This window comes from Sciurus vulgaris (assembly GCF_902686455.1).
Source record: "Sciurus vulgaris genome assembly, chromosome: 9".
Classification (NCBI taxonomy): Eukaryota; Metazoa; Chordata; class Mammalia; order Rodentia; family Sciuridae; genus Sciurus; species Sciurus vulgaris.
Window position 1 is genome coordinate 105234293 of NC_136469.1, and position 21547 is coordinate 105255839.

Below are 21547 nucleotides of genomic sequence, written 5' to 3' on the forward strand. Positions count from 1 at the left end.
GTTGGGTCTTACCCATCCTTCTCAGATCCTTCCAGTTTCACTCTATCTCCAAAGAAGGTTGCCTGTGAGTCTGCCCTTCACACCCTCTGAGGGTCAGCAGGTGGAGGGGGGACAAGCAGTCAGTACAGAAGGGTGGCAAAAGAGCCAGCCTGCCTGCCATTTCCTCTGCAGTCTGAAGGGGAGGACCCCACTCCCAGGATGGCCCCCAAGCATGTCCGAGTACTCACCCACTGTCCAGCCCCTGGGTGAACAGCAGTGAATGGTAGGCAGAAAGAAGCAAGTCCTCCCAGGGAGCCTCAGCAGAAGAAAACTTCCTCTGTAGAAGGCAACCCCAAGGTGGGCCTGCAACCTGTACCAGACAACAGCCAGGGATAGAAGGGATGACTAGGATTTCCACTTATATTCTAAGGACATGTTGCTGCATTTTACTTCCTACCATTTTACTTCCTACCAGCTGAAAGACACAACTGGGGTTCAGAAACAGAGCGCCAACACTTGGATTCAGAAGCAAAGGTACTCCGTAAATACAGTAAGTACACCCCAAAGAAAGTGGACAGCTAAGACAGACAAAACCAAGTAGGTGGAGCAGTCAGCATTTTATTTTATTTTACACATGCTTTTATTAATGTCATTTTCAACTGACACATTCATAACTAAACATCTATGGTAAACAATGTAATGTTTAGATAAAGCTATACCTTATGGGATGATTAACTCATGCTAATCAACATATCTCTCAACTCAAAAAGATCCCACAGGATCTCACTTACACAAAACAGCTGTAGAAGGAAGGTGTGCAGACTGCCTAGGGCTTCACCACACAGATTCCAGTAAGGAGGCCATCTGGATCCTCCTAGAGTCAAATGGGTCCCTCCACTCACCGGGAGAGACATCAGAGACCATTTTTCCCGGGACACTTGCCCCTGCCCTGCTCTTCTCTGTTCTTTCTCCCATGTTTCTGGGACAGCAGAGATGGTCCTTAGTAAATTTGTTTCTCACAAATCTTATAATAAAATCAATTCTTCTGAAAAGTGAAAAAAATTAGCTTGGAAATGTTTTCCCCACCAATTATGTAAGAGGCAATATCCTAGGGAAGGTGGAATGCTGGACCAGTATGTGAGTTTTCCATTGCTGTGACAAAACACATGAGAAATAAAGAAGGTTTCAGTCCAAAGGTAATGGCTCCATTGCTTTTGGCCTGAGGTGAGGGACAGTGGGAGCATGTGGGAAAGCAAAGCTGTTCACCTCATGGCATCCAGGAAAGTGGAAGAGAGAGGGAAAAGAAGGGACCGGGGTCAAGATACACCCTTTCAGAGAAGGTTCCTAGTGACTTACTTCCTCCAACTATGTCCCACCACCTACAGTTTCCACCTCCTCCCCAGAGTCCATCAATGGACTAGTGATGAATCCATCAGTGGACTAATCCATTAATGAGACCAGAGCCCACATGATACAATCACTCCCCCAAAACCTCACCTCCAAACATTGCTGCACTGGGGACCAAGCCTTCATTCAATACATGAGCCTCTGGGGACATTATGGCTCCAAACAGCAACAACTAGGGATCAAGAAAACTTCATGCTTGTTCTATCTTTTCTATTATGAGCACTGTCCTTGCATAAGTCACCTCGTGCTCTCCAATTAAGTTTTCTCATCTGCAAAATAGGAAAGTTAAATTGTGCGATCTCTAGGTTTCTTTCCAGCCCTGTGATTATGAATTTCAGGATTCTGATATGGGCATATTCTCTAATATACCTACAAATTGAATGCAGTGGAAAATAATATTCTATTGAGGGTGTCTGATTAGTTGTGTTGTTATCAATTAATGTTTGATTAATTGGTTCCCATTCTAAGGCTTCTTTACTGTTTTTAAGTCTGAAATTATTTAACCATTTGCTGCTCATAGACAAAGAGAGTTCAACATATTAACTCTTCTAGAGCTCCTTAATATGTATTAAGGTTGTCTAAGAGAAAAACAGAAATAAAGAAACAGAGAAAGATATTTCATTGGTATTAGCTTAATGGAAGCTATAGCTAAAATGACAAAATGACTCCTAAATCTGTGGAACTCAAAATAGCTACAATGATTCCCCTTACCTGCAGGAGATATATTCCAAGTCACTCAGTGAATACCTGAAATCCCAGATATTACCAAATCCTATATGTACTGTTTTTCCCCCTATATTTACCTATCTATGATAAGGTTTAAGTTATAAATTAGGCACAGTAAAGGATTAACAACAATAACAATAATAAAATAGAACAATTGTAACAATATACCACAAAAATATGTGAATATGGCCTCTCTTTCAAAATATCTTATTGTACTTTCACATTTTCACCTAAAAAAGCACTTTATGGCTTCTCTTTGGCATATCCAAATTGCCTGCCTCACAACTTTTACATTTTGGGAATGTTATTAAGGTAAGTGTTACTTGAACACAGCACTGTGATATCATGCCAGTTGATTTGATAACCTAGATGACTACAGGATTGGGCAAGTAGCATATACAACATGGATACTCTGGATGAAGGAATGTGATTCATCTTCTGGGAAAGATAGAATGGGATGGTATATGATTTCATCCTACTACCCCAATTAAACAATGTTCAATTTTAAACTTATGAATCATTTCTGGAATATTCCATTTAATATTTTTTTGATCACTGTTGACCTCAAATAACTGAAACCACAGAAAGCAAAATCAGGGCTAGGGAGATAGCTCAGTTGGTAGAGCCCTAGGTTTGATCCCCAGTACCACAAAAAAAAAAAAAAAAAAAAGCAAAATCATGGATAACAAGAGACTACTACTGTACTGTACCAAATAGATGAAATAAATCACCACTTCATGAAACAGTGGATAAACACTTCCTTTATCTTTTCTCTTTTATTGTCCCTGGAATCTATCTGATCATCTAAAAGGCATACTACGATTTGAAAACAAATGAGAAATGGGAAGCAAGAGGACAATCTCTCTTGAATTGCCAGATTCCACGAAGAAGGCAATTCATTGAAGAACAAGTAGGAAAGAACAGAGAGCTTGATCTCCTGAATGGAAAAGACACTGACTGTTAAGAGTATGTCGAGTGTAAAATAAGGGGAAATTTTCTGATATTTCTATTTTCTCCCATAGGAGTCTGTCTTCCTCAATCCGCAGACCCTTCCCATCCTAGGTTGGCAATTCCTGAGTTATCAGATCTGTCTCCCTAACAGCGCACTAAAAAATGGGTGCACATTTGTGGAAACTAAAAAGTTGATCTTATATGAGAACAGAGTAGAATCGTAGTCATCAGAGACTGAGAAGGCAGAGGCGACAGAAGACGGGGAAAAGTTAAATACAGGGCACCAACATACAGTTTCCAGTTTTATATAGCACAGAGGGCAACATGGTAAAAGCAATCTATGAAATAGTTCAAAATGACTAGAAGAGAACAAAATTTCTAATGCGTAAAAATGATTAGAATTTAAAGATATGGAAGTACTTATCGCCCCCATTTGATCACAATACATGTGTTTCAAGTTATTATAATATACTCCATAAATATGTACAAATATTATGTCTAAATTAAAAATTGGAACAAAGTAGGAGGCAAAAAGTAACATGACAGAAGTAAATGGGATTAGAAAAAAAAAAGGAAAGAAATGCATTTCCAAATCCAAATGAAACATCCTGCTGGCCATCTAAATTTTAAAAAGAAAAAAAAAAATGGGAAACTGTCAGAAATATTAGAAAATGTTTATAAAGATATAGTTAGAAACTTTCTGTTATGGCCAAAAAGGAAAAAAAAAAAAGCAGAGAGAAATGTTTACATAGTGTTTTATTCTGCTACAAAGCAGAGTGAACATGAGGAATCTGCACTTTCCCCCTCTACAAACTGGAATTGAAGAGGAGTTAGATGTCGGACTCCTAATCATTCTAGATCCAATTTTAGAATTCTTGATCTGGTGTTATCACTAATAAGGACTCCAACTTTCTATAGAATTTGTTTCATTTCTAATCTATAGGTTTCCTCAGAAACCTTAAAAATGATAGCTAAGAACATATTATATTTTACTGTCTTCACAGATCACAGAAGGTTGTTAATTTCAAACTCGGACACATTATCGTCATTTGCAAAGCAGACCCCATCAGTTCCCAGGAAATGCTCCCTTCGCCCCACAACTTACTATAGGTTTTAGCTTTCTTCTCCAAAGCAGTGCAATGGGTTTGCTCAAAAGCGTCAGCAAGCAGAGAAACTATGGTCAGCCATACCCTCAGGCCACCCAAAATATTAGGACTTTCATTTAACTCAGGTTCAACAACAAGAAGCATCCATGAGGCCAGAATGGTCAGGGGTGTTGGAATAATGAACACTGAGTTAAGGGGCTTTCATAACTAATGCTCCATGTACTTTCTGCTAAAACTAGTTAAGGGTATATACCTTGATTTGCACTAAACTAGTGTCAAGGGATTATTTAACATGTGTTCATTTATATATGACATAACAAGGATAGTGTCTTCAGTTATTTAGTTTGTTTTTGTTTTTTGGGTTTTTTTGTTTTTGTTTTTGTTTTGTTTTGTTTTTGCCAGTGTCTGAGGGCATGGGTCATCCAGAATCATCTTAATCTCAGATCAGGGCTTGCAATCTCTCGAGCCACCAAGGTTAGGACCACTCAAACTTTACTGTGGTTATGTATCACCTGCCAATCTTGTTAAAATGCAAGTTCTGATTTAGCAGACCTAGGACAAGCCCTGAGACTCTTAATTTTTAACAAGCCCCCAAGTCATGTCAGTGTTGCTGGCACCTGGGTCACACTTAAAGAACAAGGACTTGAATAACTTGAAGCAGGCTTACAGTTCTTTTGAATTCTGATTTAGTTCCAGTTTATCCTAACAGGGGAGTTTTCTACGTGATTTATGCTTCCACTATTCCAGAAGTTTATCTGTAAATTATTTTTGGTTTTCTACATAAACAGTTGAGTTGTGTGGAAAATGACATTTTTTTTTTCTTCCAGTCTTACTGCACTACTTTGGACCTCTAATACAATATCAAACAGAAGTGGTTATAGCAAGCATTCATGCCTCTTGCCTGGTCCCAACAGGAAAACACTCAATAAAATTCACAGAGGGCATGTTCACCATTAGATTTTGTGTATACACATGGTCCCCAACTTAACGACAGTTCAACTTATAAAGTTTCAATTTCATGATGCTGTAAAAATATGCATTTAACAGAAAACAGGCTGGAAATTTTGAAATTTGATCTTTTCTCAAGCTAGTGATATGTGGTATGAGACTCTCTTGCGACACTGGACAGCAGCGGTAAGCCACAGCTCCCACTAAGCCACACTATCATGAGGGTAAACAAACCGATACTCTACAGTATATGCACAAGGTAGTATTTTTTGGAATTGTGTTTTTACCTGCCATCATTTCTACAAAATGCCCACCTGTATTTGCATATAAGATATTCAGGACTTTATTATAAAGTAGATTTTGTGTTAGATAATTTTGCCCAATCATAGGCTAATATAAATGTTCTAAGCATGTTTAAGGTAGGCCAGGCTAAGTTATGGTGTTCATTTGGTAGGTTAGGTATATTAAACACATCTTCAACTTATGCTAGTTCCAACTCATGATGGATTTGTCAAGACATAACCTCATTGTAAGCCAAGAAGCCCTCTATACACTTTATTATATGAAGAAAGTTTTCTTCTATTCCTAATATGCTAACAAGTTTTTAGTTTTTAAAATAATAAATGGGTGTTAAGATTTGTTAAATGCTTTTCAAATATATTTTTACATACATTGTTGACGTGGAGTATTAAACCAACGTTGCTTTCCAGAAACAACCCTGAATTGGTCATACACTATTACCCTTTTTATAAAAGGCTGGATTTGTTTTGCTAATATTTTGTTTAGGAAATGTATAACTATATATATTATAGGGATTAATCCACAATTTACTTAATTGAACATACTTTTCAATTTTGGTAATGCATTATTCTGGGTTCTCTAGAAAAGCAGAGCTGATTCTGTGTGTGTGTGTGTGTGTGTGTGTGTGTGTGTGTGTGTGTGTGTGTGTGTGTAGAGACAGAGAGGGAGGTTTTTTAAAAAATATTTTTTAGATGTTGATAAACCAATATTTTATTCATTTATTTATATGTGGTGCTGAGAATTGAACCCAGTGCCTCAGCACATGCTGGGCAAATGCTCTACCACTGAGCCACAACACCAGCCCAAGAGAGAGGTTTATTTATAAGGAATCGGCACACATGATCATGGAGGCTGAGAAGTCCCATGATCTGCAGTCAGCAAGTTGGAGACCTAAAAGAATTGATGGTATTATACTCATCTGAGCTGAAGGCCTAAGAACTAGGAAAACCACCAGTGTAAGTTCCATCCAAGTCCAGATCCCAAGGCAGAAGACCAATGTCCTAGCTCAAAGACAGTCAGGTAGAAAGAAGGAATCCTTCCCACTCTGCCTTTTTGTTCCATTCAGGCTTCCAGTGGGTTGGATGAGGCCCACCCACATCAGGGAGGGCAATCTGCTTTGCTCAGTTACCCATGCAAATGTTAAGCACATCCAGAACACCCTCACAGACACCCCCAGGAAAATGTTTAACCAACTATCTGGGCACCTAATGGCCTAGTCAAGTTGACACAGGAAATTAACCATCACAGATACCAAAGTTAGGCTGATTTCATACAAGTTAAGAAGTATTTCCAGGGCTGAGGTTGTGGCTCAATGGTAGAGCGCTTGCCTACCATGTGTGAGGCACTGGATTTAATCCTCAGCACCACATAAAAATAAATAAAGGCATTGTGCCCATCTATAATTTATATATTATATATAAGTATACATATATATATATATGTATTTTTTTTTTAATGTGGTGCTGGGGATTGAATCCAGTGCTCTGCATATGCAAGGAAAGCACTCTACCACTGAGTCCCAGTCCCAGCCACACAGTTTTCTTTTTCATTACTGATGTAAGTCTTCTTGCTTTCTTTCTTTCTTTCTTTTTTTTTTTTTTTTTTTTGGATCAGGCCTACCAAAGAGTTATTGATTTTATTAGTTACCAAACTTGGTTTTGTTGATTTTATCTACTATTTGTTTTCATTTCATTAATTTCTGCTTTTACATTTATTTCCTTTATTCTACTATCTTTTAATTTTATTTTTCTGTTCCCTTTCAAGATTTTCCTGTTGGGTACTTAGGAAGCTGATTTTTTAACCTTTCTTCTTTTCTAATCTGCATTTCCTCAAAATATGAAACTGCATTCCAAAACTTTTGATGGGCTGGCTGTATTTTAATTATCATTTTGTTTAAAATATTTTCCATTGTGATCTCTTTTTTATTTCCTCATAGATTACTTAGAGTTCCCTATTTTATTTCCAATATCTAGGGTTTTCTTGTTATCTTTTTGTTATTTGTTTCTAACTTATTATCTCCAGAAAATATAATCTGTATTAATTCAGAATTTTGATGTTTGTTGAATCTCACTTTCTGGCTTAGCATATGGTCAGTTTTGATAAATGTTCTATATGCACCTGAATAAGCAGTTTGAGGTTACTTACAGGCACTGTTTTAGATACGTCACTTAAATGTATGGTTCAGACTTTCTGCATGTTCTATTATTTACTGAGAGATGTACTAAAATCTCCCATTTTGATGAGTCATTTTAGATGGAAGGTGAGGTCCCAGAAGCCTGATTAATAAATAGAAGACCAAAAAGAAGAGATAATTAAGCTGATTTTGCATTAGAAATCAACAGAAATCTGGAGGAGATATGGAAAGCCCCAGACGAGGGAGATCTGCTGTACTACATGAGGTGAAGGAGACAAAAGATTCATGAAACCAGGGAATATCAAATTGTTCTATTTGAAGATGTTTTGAGTTTCTATAATGTACACTCCTACCTTTCCAAGACTGCAGTAAAATAAGACTGACTAAAACCCAGAGGGTTTTGTTTTACTTTATTTTGAGGAAGTCCAAGGCAACAGCCAAGTTCCATTTGCTTGTCATAAGAAGGAGCTCTTGCTGCCTCAGTAGAGATCTGCCTCCCCAGAACTCTGGGAAATACCGAGTGCCTACTGAGCACCGGGCACTGGCTAGGTGCATGAAACACATTCTCTCCTTGCATTTACCTTGCATAGTAACAGAATCCAAGAGTCAAAAATGCAATGATGAGACCACATACCAACTGAAATATGACAGAGGAAGGTCAGTGAGAGAGGTGCCCTTCACTACCCAGTCACAGAAGTCTTGGGGAAGATGCTGTCTTTCAGACAGAATGGAATGGGGATTCTGGCTGTCTTATCCAGAGATGAAAGGAGGAGAGATCCCAATTGCAACTGGATTACAACCTTGCAATAGTGTTGTCAGGAGACAATGTTGGTAAAACACTCAACTCAATAGCAAGTAAATGATCAGTAGTTCCCACTCAAGCCGTCTTTGGAATTTCCCGACTCCCACACTTGGCGTTCAGGGCATGTGACTCCAAGTCTAAATTGTAAAAGATAATAGGGCTTCTGTCTGTGTCTGACTCTCTCAGAGAAACCAGTTGCCATGTGCGGCCCAGCCTCACAGAAGGGTGGTGACGAATTGATCCTCCAGCCCTAGTTGTACCTTGGATGACATCAGTCCCAGCTGACAACTTGATTGCAAGTCCCCAAGAGACCCTGCGCTCCAATCCTCTAGCTTAGCCACTTCCAAATCTTAGCAGATTTTAACTGCTGGTTGTTTTTAGCCACTAGATATTGGGATCATTTGTTAAACATTAATGGGTAAGCAATACAGCCCTTAAATTGACTCATTTAAGTCAATTAAGTACAAGAACTTGGCCACAACAAACGAATTAGTTGGTTTCTGTTATATCCAGAGCTATGTGCAGTGCTCAGCACAGGGTGGTGATGGGAAGCATAGGGTCCCTTGCAGCTCTAAGGTCATGTGTGTCTCCACGGCCAACATTCAAACCATGATCCGTTCAGATTGGCTGAAACCTCCCCAGTACCTACCTGTTTTGTTCTAAGGAAGAAAATTCACTCCGTGGGATCCTGCTGTGTATAAAGGCGCATTCCCTGAGAGCCTGGCGGACTGGCTGGAGACAGCCACCCAGTGTGTCATGTCTAGCCAGGGAGTGACATAGCATGGGAGGAAAGAGATGATTCTATCACAGCTCAGGGAGGGATGATGATGGGGTGAGGTGCCACCGAGTCAGTAGCTGTCACACTCACACGTTATTCAACTAACAATTAGACTTACTCTGTAAACGTTTTTCCCCTGCTTTGACCCAAGAAGAATCAAAGGCTGCTTATTTTCTTTCTTTCTTTTTTTTTTTTTTTTTTTTCAGTAGTCCTTTCAGGTAACCAATAAGTCAATTTCCTATCTTTAAGCAGTGGTAAGGTGTCATTTTAAAATTATTTTATCTTGAAGAGTAACACTGTTATATCACTATACATAGTTATTTACTATATGTGACTAATAATATAGATAGTGTATATATAATTTTACTGGTCTTAAGTGGCTCTTGAAGGAGAGAACTGGAATAGGCGGAGGAAGCTGGAGCTCCAGCAGCTTTCACCTGCAGCAGCGATGCAGGCTCTACCGGGGCAGGAGCAGCCACCCTGTGGCCAGTGGGATTGCCAGGAAGTGTGTGATCAGCCTGCTCATGGTCATTGCGGTCCTCTTCTTCCTGCCCATTTTCAGCGCCACCGCCTGGCAGGCCTATGACACCATCTCTGCCAAGTGCCACCTCTCAGGGACCCCCATCTGCTTCACCCTCCTCCTGCGTGAACCCCTTCATTGACTGCTTTGTGAACACACGGCTCTGCTTCATGTCCACCTTTCCTTTCCCTTCTATTTTTATCAAAGATTTAAGAAAAATAATTTAAAGAAATGCTTTTATTAAACAATGTATTTTAGAAATTGATGGAATTTCCCACTGCATAAACACCATGATTTTAAAAATTTAGCTTCTCCGTGCGTCTTTCCCCAGTTTCAGTAAATTTGTTCTATCTTACATATTTTCCCCCTTAGATTTGCCCAATCAATGACTTCTTATGTTAAATAGTTCATAAAAAGTATTTGGGAGTATTCATATGAAAATGATGATTGTTTTCCTCATAGTGCCCTTCTTTGTAGGATCCAAATCTAAAAAAGAAATAATCAACATGTAAAAACTTCAGAAAGGAATGGTCTTTTGTACAATTTCAACCATAATTTATTGTGGTTTTACTTATCTACCTAAGAAATAGAATCAGTGTGATCAATTTGTAAACTAGCAAATGAAGAAATGAAAAAGGATTCATGCATATGGAAAAGGCAGACTAAAAATGTTAGCTCCAAAGTTCTCTTTCCATGATTTGAATCATTCCAAAAGCACAACTAAAAATTATTGGCTGTTAGCATTGCTAAAAAGAATCATTTTCTCTCTTGTCCTGAATGTGAATAATACCCATTTCACAGGCAAAGTGTCATGAAGCATGAAATGTTATTTGTGTTTCATTTGTGCTCATATGAAGTCTCTATGGGAACAACTTCTAAATCCTCTACATGACCTACAGGTCAAATCTTTATTTTGCTGACAAATCACAAATCTGTTTGGTCTGATGAAACACAGAAGGTATTGGAAAGGAAGCTAAGATCTGCACAAGTGAAGCCACTGTCTTCCTTTTCTTCATCTGCAACCACAATATCCAAATAACCTTTATAATGTGCTATTTACTTTTCCATATGAAATGGGATATGGAAGTGCTATTTACTTTCCCATCTCAAGGTGATAATGATAACAAACAGTATGATTTTGTAGAGTCTCTGACTGCTATTCCACATCTAGAAATAGATTCTAAGGAAGTAATCAAGGATATGCCCACAACATAATGAGTCACTGGAAGACTTTTATAATAATACAAAAGTAAATGTATAAAAACAATTATATTGATTAGCTAACATTCAGTAGTATATCCAATGGTGGAATATTATGTAATCAGTAAAAATATTTTAAATAGAATACTTTATTATGGGAGTTCTTAATATAGTATTTAGATGGAAAAATCATATTTGCAAACAGAATGAACACACACACATACATATATGTATCATACATTTACAAAGTTGTGATTATTATGTGATATAAAGATATAAGTAGGAGTGAGGTCAGCAAGATGACAGAAAGAACATTCATCCCCTCACTAAAACTTCAGCTTGAACAATTATCCATGCACAAAAATACCTTCACAAGAACTAAGAAATTTGGGTGAGCAGTTATAGCATCTGTGTGTGGCATAGAAATATGAAAAGACTCATTGAAAAGGGTAAGAACTACATTATCCTTCCCCAAGCCTGGGCAGTACAGTAGGGGAGAGATACCCTCCATATGGGGTAAGAGGAGCGAAGTAGTGAACATTCAACTTTGCCATGGACTCTAGCACTGAGATCACCCCAGTGAACTTCAGCACAAGACTGACAAACACAGACCAAGCCTCCAGGACCACTCCAATGCCAGACCAGCCTCTAACTGGCCTGTGTTAAAGGATAGTAAACTTGAAGACTAGAGTCTTTTAATGCTGAGCATAAAAGTTAAAAGACAAAAGTATTAAAAAGAACTATAACAACAATAATTTGTTAATGAATACAGGATATATATAAAAGATGCGAACTGTGACATCAATAGTATAAAACATGGGGGTTAAGTTACAGTGTAAGGTTTTTGTATGCATACAAAATTATCATCAGCTTAAAATGAACTTATGTTTCGTGTAAGCCTTACAAAGAAAAACATCTATAGGAGATAAATCATGAAGGAAGACCGCAAGAGAGAAAGAAGGGAACAAAGGAACTATAAAATAGTCAAAAAACAATTTGTAAGATGGCAGTACTAAGTTCTTATCTATCAAAATGATTTAAGTTTAAATGGATCAAATTCTTCATTCAAAAAAACAGAGTAGTCAAATGTATTAATTTTTTTAAAAGTTCCATCTACATGATGCTTATAAGAGATTCACTTTAGCTCTAATGACATACATAGACTGAAAGTGAAGGAATGCAAAAGAAATTCCATGCAAATGGTAACCAAAAGAGAGTAGGGGTGGCTATATTTATATTAGATAAAATACTCTATAAATAGAAAATGCCCAAGAGACAATGAAAGTCATTATATTATAATACAGGGGTCAATTCATCAATATTATATATATATATATTTATGCACCCAACATCCAAGAACCAAAATATGTAAAGCAAATATTAATAGAACAAAAGGGAGAAATAGACAGGACTATACTAGTGGTAAGCAAGATCAATATTCTACTTTCAACAATGGACTAATCATCCAGACAGAAAATCAGTGAGCAAACAGTAAACTGAAACAATACTATAGATAAAGTATACTAAGCAAATATATATATATAGGATATTCTACCCCATAGCAGCAGAATACACATTTTTTTTCAGGTGCACATGGGACATTCTGCAAGATAAAACCTATTTCAGGCTACAAAACAAGTCTAGACAAATTCTGGAAGATTGTATCAAGTATCTTTTCCATATCTTCTAATATGAAACTAGAAGTCAATAGCAGAAAAAAAAACTGGACAAGTCACAAGTATGTGGGAATTAACACACTCATAAATAATCAATGGATTAAAGAAGAAATCAAAAGGAAAAAATTTTTAATCTTGTTATAAATAAAAACAGAAATCCAACATACCAAAATACATGGGATACAGCAAAAACAGGTTTAGAGAAAAGTAGCTAGCAATAAATGTCTGCATTAAGAAAGAGAAAGATCTCAAATAACCTAACTTTACACTTTAAAGATCCATAAATAGAAGAACAAACTAAACTCAAAGTCAAAAGAAAAAAGGAAACAATAAAGATCACAGTAAAAATAATGAGAGGATAGGAAAAGTACAGAAAAGATCAATGAAACTAAGAATTGTCTTTTTGAAAAGGTAAAAAGTTTTCAAACCTTTAGCTACATTTACTAAGAAAAACCTAGAAAACTCAGATAAAGGGAATTATAAATGAAAGAGAAGACACTACAACTGATACCCAGAAACACAAAGGATCATAAGAGACTATGAACAATTAAACACCAATAAATTGGATGACCTATAAGAAATGGATTGATTCATAGAAACATGAAGTCGACCAGAACTGAATCATGAACAAACACAAAATCTAACTAGTCCACTAGTTCAGTAAGAGAGTAAGAAAATTGAATCATTAATTCAAAACTTTCCAACAACAACAAAAAATCCCAAGACCTGACAGCTTTCCGGGATGAATTCTGCGCAATGATTAAAGAAAAACTGAAGCCAGTCCTGAGTTTTCAAAAAAACTGAAGAAGAGGGAAAACCTACAAATTCATTTTACAAGGCCAGCATTACCCTGGCATGAAAGCAAAGGACCTGAATAGGCATTTCTCAAAAGAACATAACCAAATGGCCAACAGATATATGGGAAAAAAATGCTTAACATCACTACTCAGGAAAGTGAAAATTAAAATTACAGAGATATCATCTCACACCTGTTAGAATGGTGGTTATCAAAAAGACAAAATTATAACAAGTGTTATCAAGAACATGGAGGAGAAAAAGAACCTTTCCCCCCTTCCTAGGGATTAAACCTGGGTCTTGTACATTCTAGGCAAACACTCTACCACTGGGCTACCTCAGTTCTTTTGGAAATTTTACTTTGAGACAGGGTCTTGCTAGGTTGCCCACGCTGGCCTTGAACCTGCAATTCTGCCTCTTTCTTCAGAGTAGCTGAGATTACAGGCATTCACCACTGCATCTGACTTAAAAAAAAATCTTATATGCTGTCGTGGGAATGTAAATTGGTTCAGTCATTATGGAAAACAGTATGGAGGTTCCTTGAAAAGCTAAAACTACCATCTGATCTAGTAATCCTGCATCTTGGTATATGTCCACAAGAATTTTGATGTTGAAGAAATATTGCACTCCCATGTTCATTGTAAGATTATTCAAAATATACAAGATATGGAGTCAGCAGGTGAATGAATAAGAAAATGTACTCACAGACACAGAGAGAAACACACATGATGGAATACTACTCAGGTTTTAAAAAGAAGAAAATCTTGTCATCTGCAGCAACATGAATGAACTTAACGGGCATTATGCTAAACGAAATAATCCAGTCACAGAAAGACAAATACTGCATGATTTCACTTATCCATGCAGTCTAAAAAAACTGAACTCATAAAAGCAGAGCATGTAAGGGTGGCTGCCAGGGTCTGGGTTGGGAGGAGATGTTGATTCAAAGGATCCAAAATTTCAATTACATACGATGAATAAGTCCTAGAGATCTCTTGAAAGCATTGACTACAGTTAATAATATGTCACACATTTGAAACTACTAAGAGGAAATCTTAAAACTTTCTCCCCACAACTTTTAAATTAAGGCAAGCCTTCTACTTATGTCTTTATCATTTTCATAATTAAACTGAAAAACAGATCCAGCTCTGGTCACAGTTGGTCTGGCTCAGTCTGCAGTTGTGTTTAGCCAAAAACATTGGACTTGGATTTCTCCACACTCCCCATGTATAAAGAATAAGGAAACAGGAAATTATTTTCCCTCCCACATTTTCTAGCTTTCATTTAAGACGTCATCTCAATCAGCAAAAGGAGGGAAGCTTTCTATTTCACCTCTGCTGTTACTGCTACAAATACTGCTGTTGCTACTGCAGGTACTGGCTCATGTCGAGAGCGCCTGTGTACCATCCTAAGAGTGCAACATGTCATGCAAACCTCACGTCACTTGAGGAGGGAGGCACTACTGCTTTCACCCCATTTTCAGCTGAGGGACTTGAGGCTTAGAGAGGTTAAGTAACTGGTTAACAGTTACCCAGCTGTTCCATGGCAGGTGTCAGGCATGGAATGGGCAACTGGATCAAAAAGCCCAAGCTCTTTACAACCACATCCCATGTACACAGGGCGAGATAAACACGGCAGTGGAAGCAAACCAACGCCTGGTTAGAGCTCTCCTCATTCATTGCCCACATTTTGGTATAGTTTTTTTTTTTCTTTTCTTTCTTTCTTTTTGTAAGGAGGGGAGAGGAAGAAAAAGAAAATGGAGACGTGCTTGATTTTTTCCCCTCCCCAACAAAATGAGGTCTGAGAAATTTATATAGCTGTTAGCAGGTAAAAGTAGTAGAGATGTCAAATGATAATAATATCTAGGACATGTTCTGTATTTGGCTTTATGTGGAAGTTTCCTCTCACTATACAGCCACAGCAGAGAAAAGAGCACGTTGTACTCTGCTGCAGATAGGTTTCTCGGAAAACCTCTATTAAAAATGAAGTAAACCAAAACCCAATATAATTTACATGGTGGAATATCTGCAATGCAAATTTCCACACTCCATATTCTCATTCCTAACTGCACATCAGAATAACCGGAAAGAATTTTTTTAAATCCCAAAGCCCAGGTACTCCAGTAGGTCCTGATGAATTGGTCTGGGGTGCGACCCAAGCAATGGTATTTTTTAAAAAGCTCTCCAGGAGACTCTAATGTGTGCAAAGAGCTGAGAATCACAGCAACACATGCTGCTTACAGCTTCCTACCTACTTAACAGCTCCATCATTGACCAGCCACATAACACTAGTAAAGTTACTTCACGTTCCTCAGCCTGAGCTTCCTTATCAATAAAATATACATAACACAAGTACTAAGTGAGGGTAAATTGAGATAACACACAAAGAACCTAGATCAGGATCCAGGATACAGAAAGAGTCAGACGTTCACAGTCATGGTTGACGTTAAATGGTGGCGGTTGTGGTGGTAAAGATGATGGGATTCTTTTTTAAACCTAAGGTTGTGAACACAATATGTTTCTCCATTCCAGAAAACAAGAAACATAATTTCAACTCTGGAACAAACCTCTAGAACCTAATATAACTTCTATTTCATTTTGAAGGAACAGTTAAGTTTCCTAGTTGTGGTAGCTCATAACCATAACCTACAATGTAAAGGAACTCACTCACCTGGGATTGAAATGAATGTTCTCGGGAACTTCTCTGTGGTCTACAACCACTTTCTGATTGTCTGTATAATTGCTGGGGTCATTGGGGATCCTAAATTTTGCCATCTGAATTTCGGAGTCACTCAGTTCAGCATGGGAAATTCTTGCATAACCCAACCTGTAGCAGAAATAGGAATGGTTTGTAAAGGCTTTATTATCTCATAAAGATTTGATGTATAGAGCATGTGCTTAGTATGCAGGAGACCCTAGAGTCAATTCTCAGCATGCCCCCTCAAAAAATCTGATGAGATCTAGAAGATAGCATCTTTATTCCTTAATAAATTCATTTTCCATTCCTAACTTGACTATGTGTATCGCATCTAGAATTAACTTCATTCATTACTCTAAATATTAACAAAAATGTTGATTCTATGATATGGTTAATAAGGAATATGCACAGAGCTTTAATTAACTAAATAAGCTTAGCAACCTTACTTTATTTTTTTACACTAATGAATATTCTGTCTACACAAATTGCCTCCCATATAATTATGTTTTGAGTTAACAACAGGATTTCTTCAGAATGACAGGAGTATATACCTAAATTCTTTTTACCTTTAAAAATCCAAGTACCACATGCATATTTTCAGTCACACTTACAAGTCTAAAATCAAAGATTTTATATGTTTGAAAAAATTCCACATCCTGTTTTGTCTTAGAGCTTTCGGTTCTCCAGGAAATTCAAAGCACTTTATAGACATTGTCCAAATAGTTCTTCTTGAAGCTCTCAGATGGAAAAATGGAGGAACCACAAGTAGCAAAGTATTCATTTTAATTAATTTATATTTTGCCTCTTCCAAAAAAAAAAAAAAAAAAAAGAAAAGGACTGTGTCAATTTCAATCATTCATTTATTCAATTTAGGAAACATACCAAGTCTCTATTACATGCAGCACCACTGTAGGTACTGGGAGAAAAATAGTGAATAAAATGAAATCCTTGTTCTCGTGGACCTGTTATTACAGTTGGAGAGACAAATTAAATAAGTACATATGGATCAGGGAGTGACAGATAAGCACCACAAGGGAAAGCAGACATTGCTGTTTTATAGAAGATGGTCAGGTATATCCCTCTGATGTATAACACTGAATCAAAAATTAAGTGAAGTAAGGGAGTAAGACATACAGATTTCAGAGGAAGGGTGTTTTAGGGAAAGGGAACAGTGAATGCCTCAGAACAGAAGTTCTGAGGTAGAAATGTGCTTGGTACTTTGGAGAACCAACTCCACCTTGACAGGAGCAGAGTTATATAACCGGTAACAGACGCAGATGAGCTCAGGGTGGGGGTTAAGGGCAGATGATGCAAATTCTTCCTTGCAGACCTTTGTAAGGACTTCAGATTTTTAGAGAGGGAAGGGAATCCATTAGAGGGCTGTGAGGCAAAGATCTGCTATGGCTTTTTGTAGAGAATAGGTATTAGAGTCGAGGCGGCGGGACCAGTTAAGAGGCCACTGCAATAATTTAGGTAAAAAATGTTGAGGGCTTTGGCCAGAGTGGTGGAGGAATAGCATTCAAAGCCTGTATCTACATACAAAAGAGAAACAGAAACTCAGAGCCAGGGCAGGCAGAGGCAGCAAGTCTGACCCCTGTGGGGAACAAGAGAAGAGTGGCTGCTAAGCATCAGATGTGGGTTTGAGCAGTCAGCCAGATTAATGCAACTAAGCTCAGGACTTGAAGCAACTTGTAATTCTAAGTCACTGACTCTGACAAATCCAGGTTCTTTACCTCCCAAATCTCTACGATCAAAGTTCAAACCTATTTCATAGACATCGCCTTCATGAACACTCTACAAGTCTTTGAAAATAAGGAACCCTACAATGTCCATCTCCCACTAAAACAGGGAATCTCCCATTGTTGCCCAGTAAGTACTTATTAAGCACCTACTAAGAGCAAAACTTTGAATTAGGTGATTGAGAGTTCTCCACAGACACATGCCAAGGAAAGGCCATGCGAGCATGTGGTAAGAAGGCAACCTTGGTGAGGGAAAGCCCTCACCAGTCACCAACCCTACTGGTAGCCTGGTGCCTTGATCTTGATGTGCAGTCTTCAAAACTGTGAGAATAGAATTTGTTTCAGCCATCCACTATATGGTATTTTTTTATGGTAGCCAGAGCAATCTTTAGTCATATATATACATATGTGTGTATACATGTTTACGTATACATATATGTACATATATATATATATATCCAGTAATTAGCTATTATGAGAATGGTTTACTATAAATACCACAGTTTCTTGGTGACCAATGACTTTTGCAACTTGGAATTATACCCATTTCAGTCTAGATCAAAGATTATGTTCTAGACATTCTAATATCCCCCATTAAAACAACCACTTTCACACATATTTAATCAAAAATAGTGTTATCGATCTGAGATATGAAATACTTTACAAAATTAACCCCTTGGCCCGCTCTTCCCTACCTTATCCTTTGGAAACACCAAATCAGTAGTCAGGCTATCTGTCCTGCAGTCATCTGAGTATGTGCTGACCCTTTCAGCGTTTCTGAATCGGTGGCATAATCAGAAGAATCTTATAGCATTTCAAGGGCCTCTTGGACCCACCTCAGTGAGGTGGAAGTTGTAAAGTACCCATAAAGGTCACCATTTTACTAATATCCAAAGTCCTTAATGAGGTTCTACAGTCCCTAACAAGATCTGCTCCTTTCCCTGCCTGTCCACTCTGTCCCCTTACTTCTTCTACCCCTCTCCCCAGCACATGTACACACTGGGGCCCCACTAACTTCACTTTTCCTCAAGTACAGCCAGAGTTCCTACCTTAGGACTTTCACACTGTCTGGTCCTTCTGCCTGGAAGGGTCATTCCCCAGATAGCCACATGATCTACTTTTTCAAATCTTGGCCCAAACATCATCTTCTCAGTTAGACCTACCCAACCCTACTTATGATCACTCCATGCCTCCATATTCTGGATGCTCAGAGTTTTCTGCCTACTCTCACTACCTTCTAAAATATGACGTCATGCAGTTATTTATATGCTATTGTCCATCTATCTTCCTTTGGCAGGGCAGGGATCCTTATCAGCTGACTGTCACCTCTAGTGCCTGACATCAATTATGCTCAGTCACTACTTGTTGAATGGCAGATAGATACAGAGCAGGATAAGCTAGTGGTTTGTTGTCACTGTGACTCATAACTGAACAAGCCCTATCCACACTGGCAGAGGAGCTGGCTCTGTGATTCCTTCATCCCTCGAAGGCAACCATTGTTCTTCATCAATGTGGACCACTGATCACAGGATACAGGTTACTTGAGAGATGATCGATTCAATGTTAGTCCCTATCTTCACGCGGGCAGTGTTAAGATGCTTCTGCGGGATGAACTGCTCTGTATGAGGACAAACTAAGGCCCAGAGAGGTCTGTCCTAGTAGCCCACACCAAAGTTCCCCACACTATTTCTGAGAGGGTAGTTGGAGGCCTCAGGTCAAATATCTTCAAACAGTTCTGAAACTATCAGGGGAGTCCCCATGAGCTCAGGGAAGGTCTCCAGCTTGTTCTCTCCACTGAAGAAGCCTATAAGCGGAGGGACATGCAAATCAACTCACTGGCCACACGATCTGCTCCCACCTACCTCTCCCAGGGAAGCCCCATATTACCACACTCCAACCACCCTGGCCGCCTGGCTCTTACCAAAAAGTACTCAGTATGCTCCCCTCAGGCTTTTGCACTTTCTTGTTCTATCTGCCCAAGTGCTCTCCCCAGGATATGCCATAGGTGGACTCCTTGTGTTATTCAAGCCACAGACCAAATGTCACCCCATTGTACCCTGCCCACCCTGTGGAACTCACCTTGACCCCACAGCACTTCCTATCCTTTTTTTTTCAATTTTTAATTTTTTGGTTGTAGATGGACACGATGTCTTTGTTTTGTTTATTTGTTTATTTTTAATGTGGTGCTGAGGATGGAACCCAGTGCCTCACACATGCTAGGCAAACTCTGCCACTGAGCCACAACCCCAGCCCCCCATCCTTCCTACCTGACTTAATTCTTTCTGTTTTCATCCTACTTGTGGCCACTTGTCAAGGTCTGTCCTTCCTTGTTTGCTTCTTTCCTGTCTCTTTTCATGGAAATGTATGTTCTACGATAGTCAAACATTTTGTTTTGTCCCTATTAGACCCTCACTGCCTAGGACGATACCTGGAATTTAACAAATACTTATAGAATAAATGAGTGGATGAATAATTAGGTCCTCTTTTTTAGTATTAAACCGCTCTTTGCTTTATTTTTAAAAATAATGTTTTCGAAGCTAAGTTAGACAGTTACTTATTTGAATTTTAAGATCTTGCATCTATATTATTTTGGATCACATATATCCCGATATATATTTTCCAAGAATATATAAATGTATATGTTATGTTATCTTTGGATATATATATCTTTGGATAACATTTTATATGGATGACTTTTTTTAAAAACTATAATTTACCAGAGATATCTTACCACAGTATAATGGTGACTCCAAGTGAGGTCGCTTACTCAAATTACATGTTAGAAGCAGGCAAAGCTGGAATCCAAGTCTGGAACTTTCTCATGCCCTGGTTGTTATGGTTTAGATGTGAGGTGTCCCCCAAAAGCTCATGTATAAGACAATACAAATAAGCTTAGAGGTAAAATGATTGAGTTGTGAGGGTCTTAACACAGCCGTGTGCTAATCCACTGATAGGAATTAACTGGATGGTAACTGTAAAGCAGGTAAGGTGCAGCTGGAGGAGGTGGGTTCCTGGGCGTGACTTTGGGGTTTATATTTTGTCCTTGGTAAGCAGAACCCTCTCTGCTTCCTGGATGCCATGTTCCCAGCTTCTGCCATGATGTTCTGCCTCACTTCATACCCCAAGGAATGCAGCTGCCTGTCTACGGACTGAGACCCCTGAAACTGTGAGCCCCAAAGTAAACTTTTCCTCCTTAAAATTGTTCTTGTCAGGTATTTTGGTCACAGCAATGAAAAAGCTGACTAAAACAATGGTCCACACTGTTCCTACCATGCCGTAAAGTAAAAAGTGGTGCCACTCCTAACATGTTGACAGTTACTTCCTTATCTCCCTTAATAGTTTACATAGTATTCTTGCTACATACCTAAGCTTAATTTGCTTAGCTATTTATTCCTTATTAAATCATTAGGCCATGCCTTGAAAAAATATTAAAGTAACTAAACAAATCAATGTCTAGAAAAACTAACGGAAGTTAATTGTAGCTATAACGTTTTTCCTTTTAGGAAAGACTCAAAAGATGAAAGTAATAATAGATTAAAACAAACAAACACCTGTGCTCACCTGATCAGTCCCCGATACATAATATATTCACACCATCTGTCGTGATCTGTGCTGTCGATATCCTATTAAAAAGCAGAGAGAAGAATGTTTAAAGCATAGAAAGCAAAGCTGTGTTCCAAATCAGCCAAACGCATGTGAGTTGCAGTGATAAACATGCCTCCATGCATGCTATTTTCTCTTTCTGGCTCCTACTTAGATCCTTTAAGTCCAAATTATTTGTTAATTCTG

The 21547-nt window shown here is 38.2% G+C and overlaps 1 protein-coding gene across 1 annotated transcript in view; it reads right to left on the reverse strand.

The window, feature by feature from the left end:
- Positions 1-9870: 9870 nt before the first annotated feature.
- Positions 9871-21547, reverse strand: part of CWH43 (cell wall biogenesis 43 C-terminal homolog) — a 56144-nt gene continuing 44467 nt past the window's right edge. Inside the window, exons 14-16 of the mRNA XM_079154032.1 lie at positions 21320-21381; positions 15993-16148; positions 9871-10137 (exon numbers count right to left, since the gene is read on the reverse strand). Of these exons, the coding sequence (XP_079010158.1) occupies positions 10059-10137; positions 15993-16148; positions 21320-21381 (297 nt within the window). The 3' untranslated portion in view covers positions 9871-10058. The remainder of the gene's footprint in view (positions 10138-15992; positions 16149-21319; positions 21382-21547) is intronic.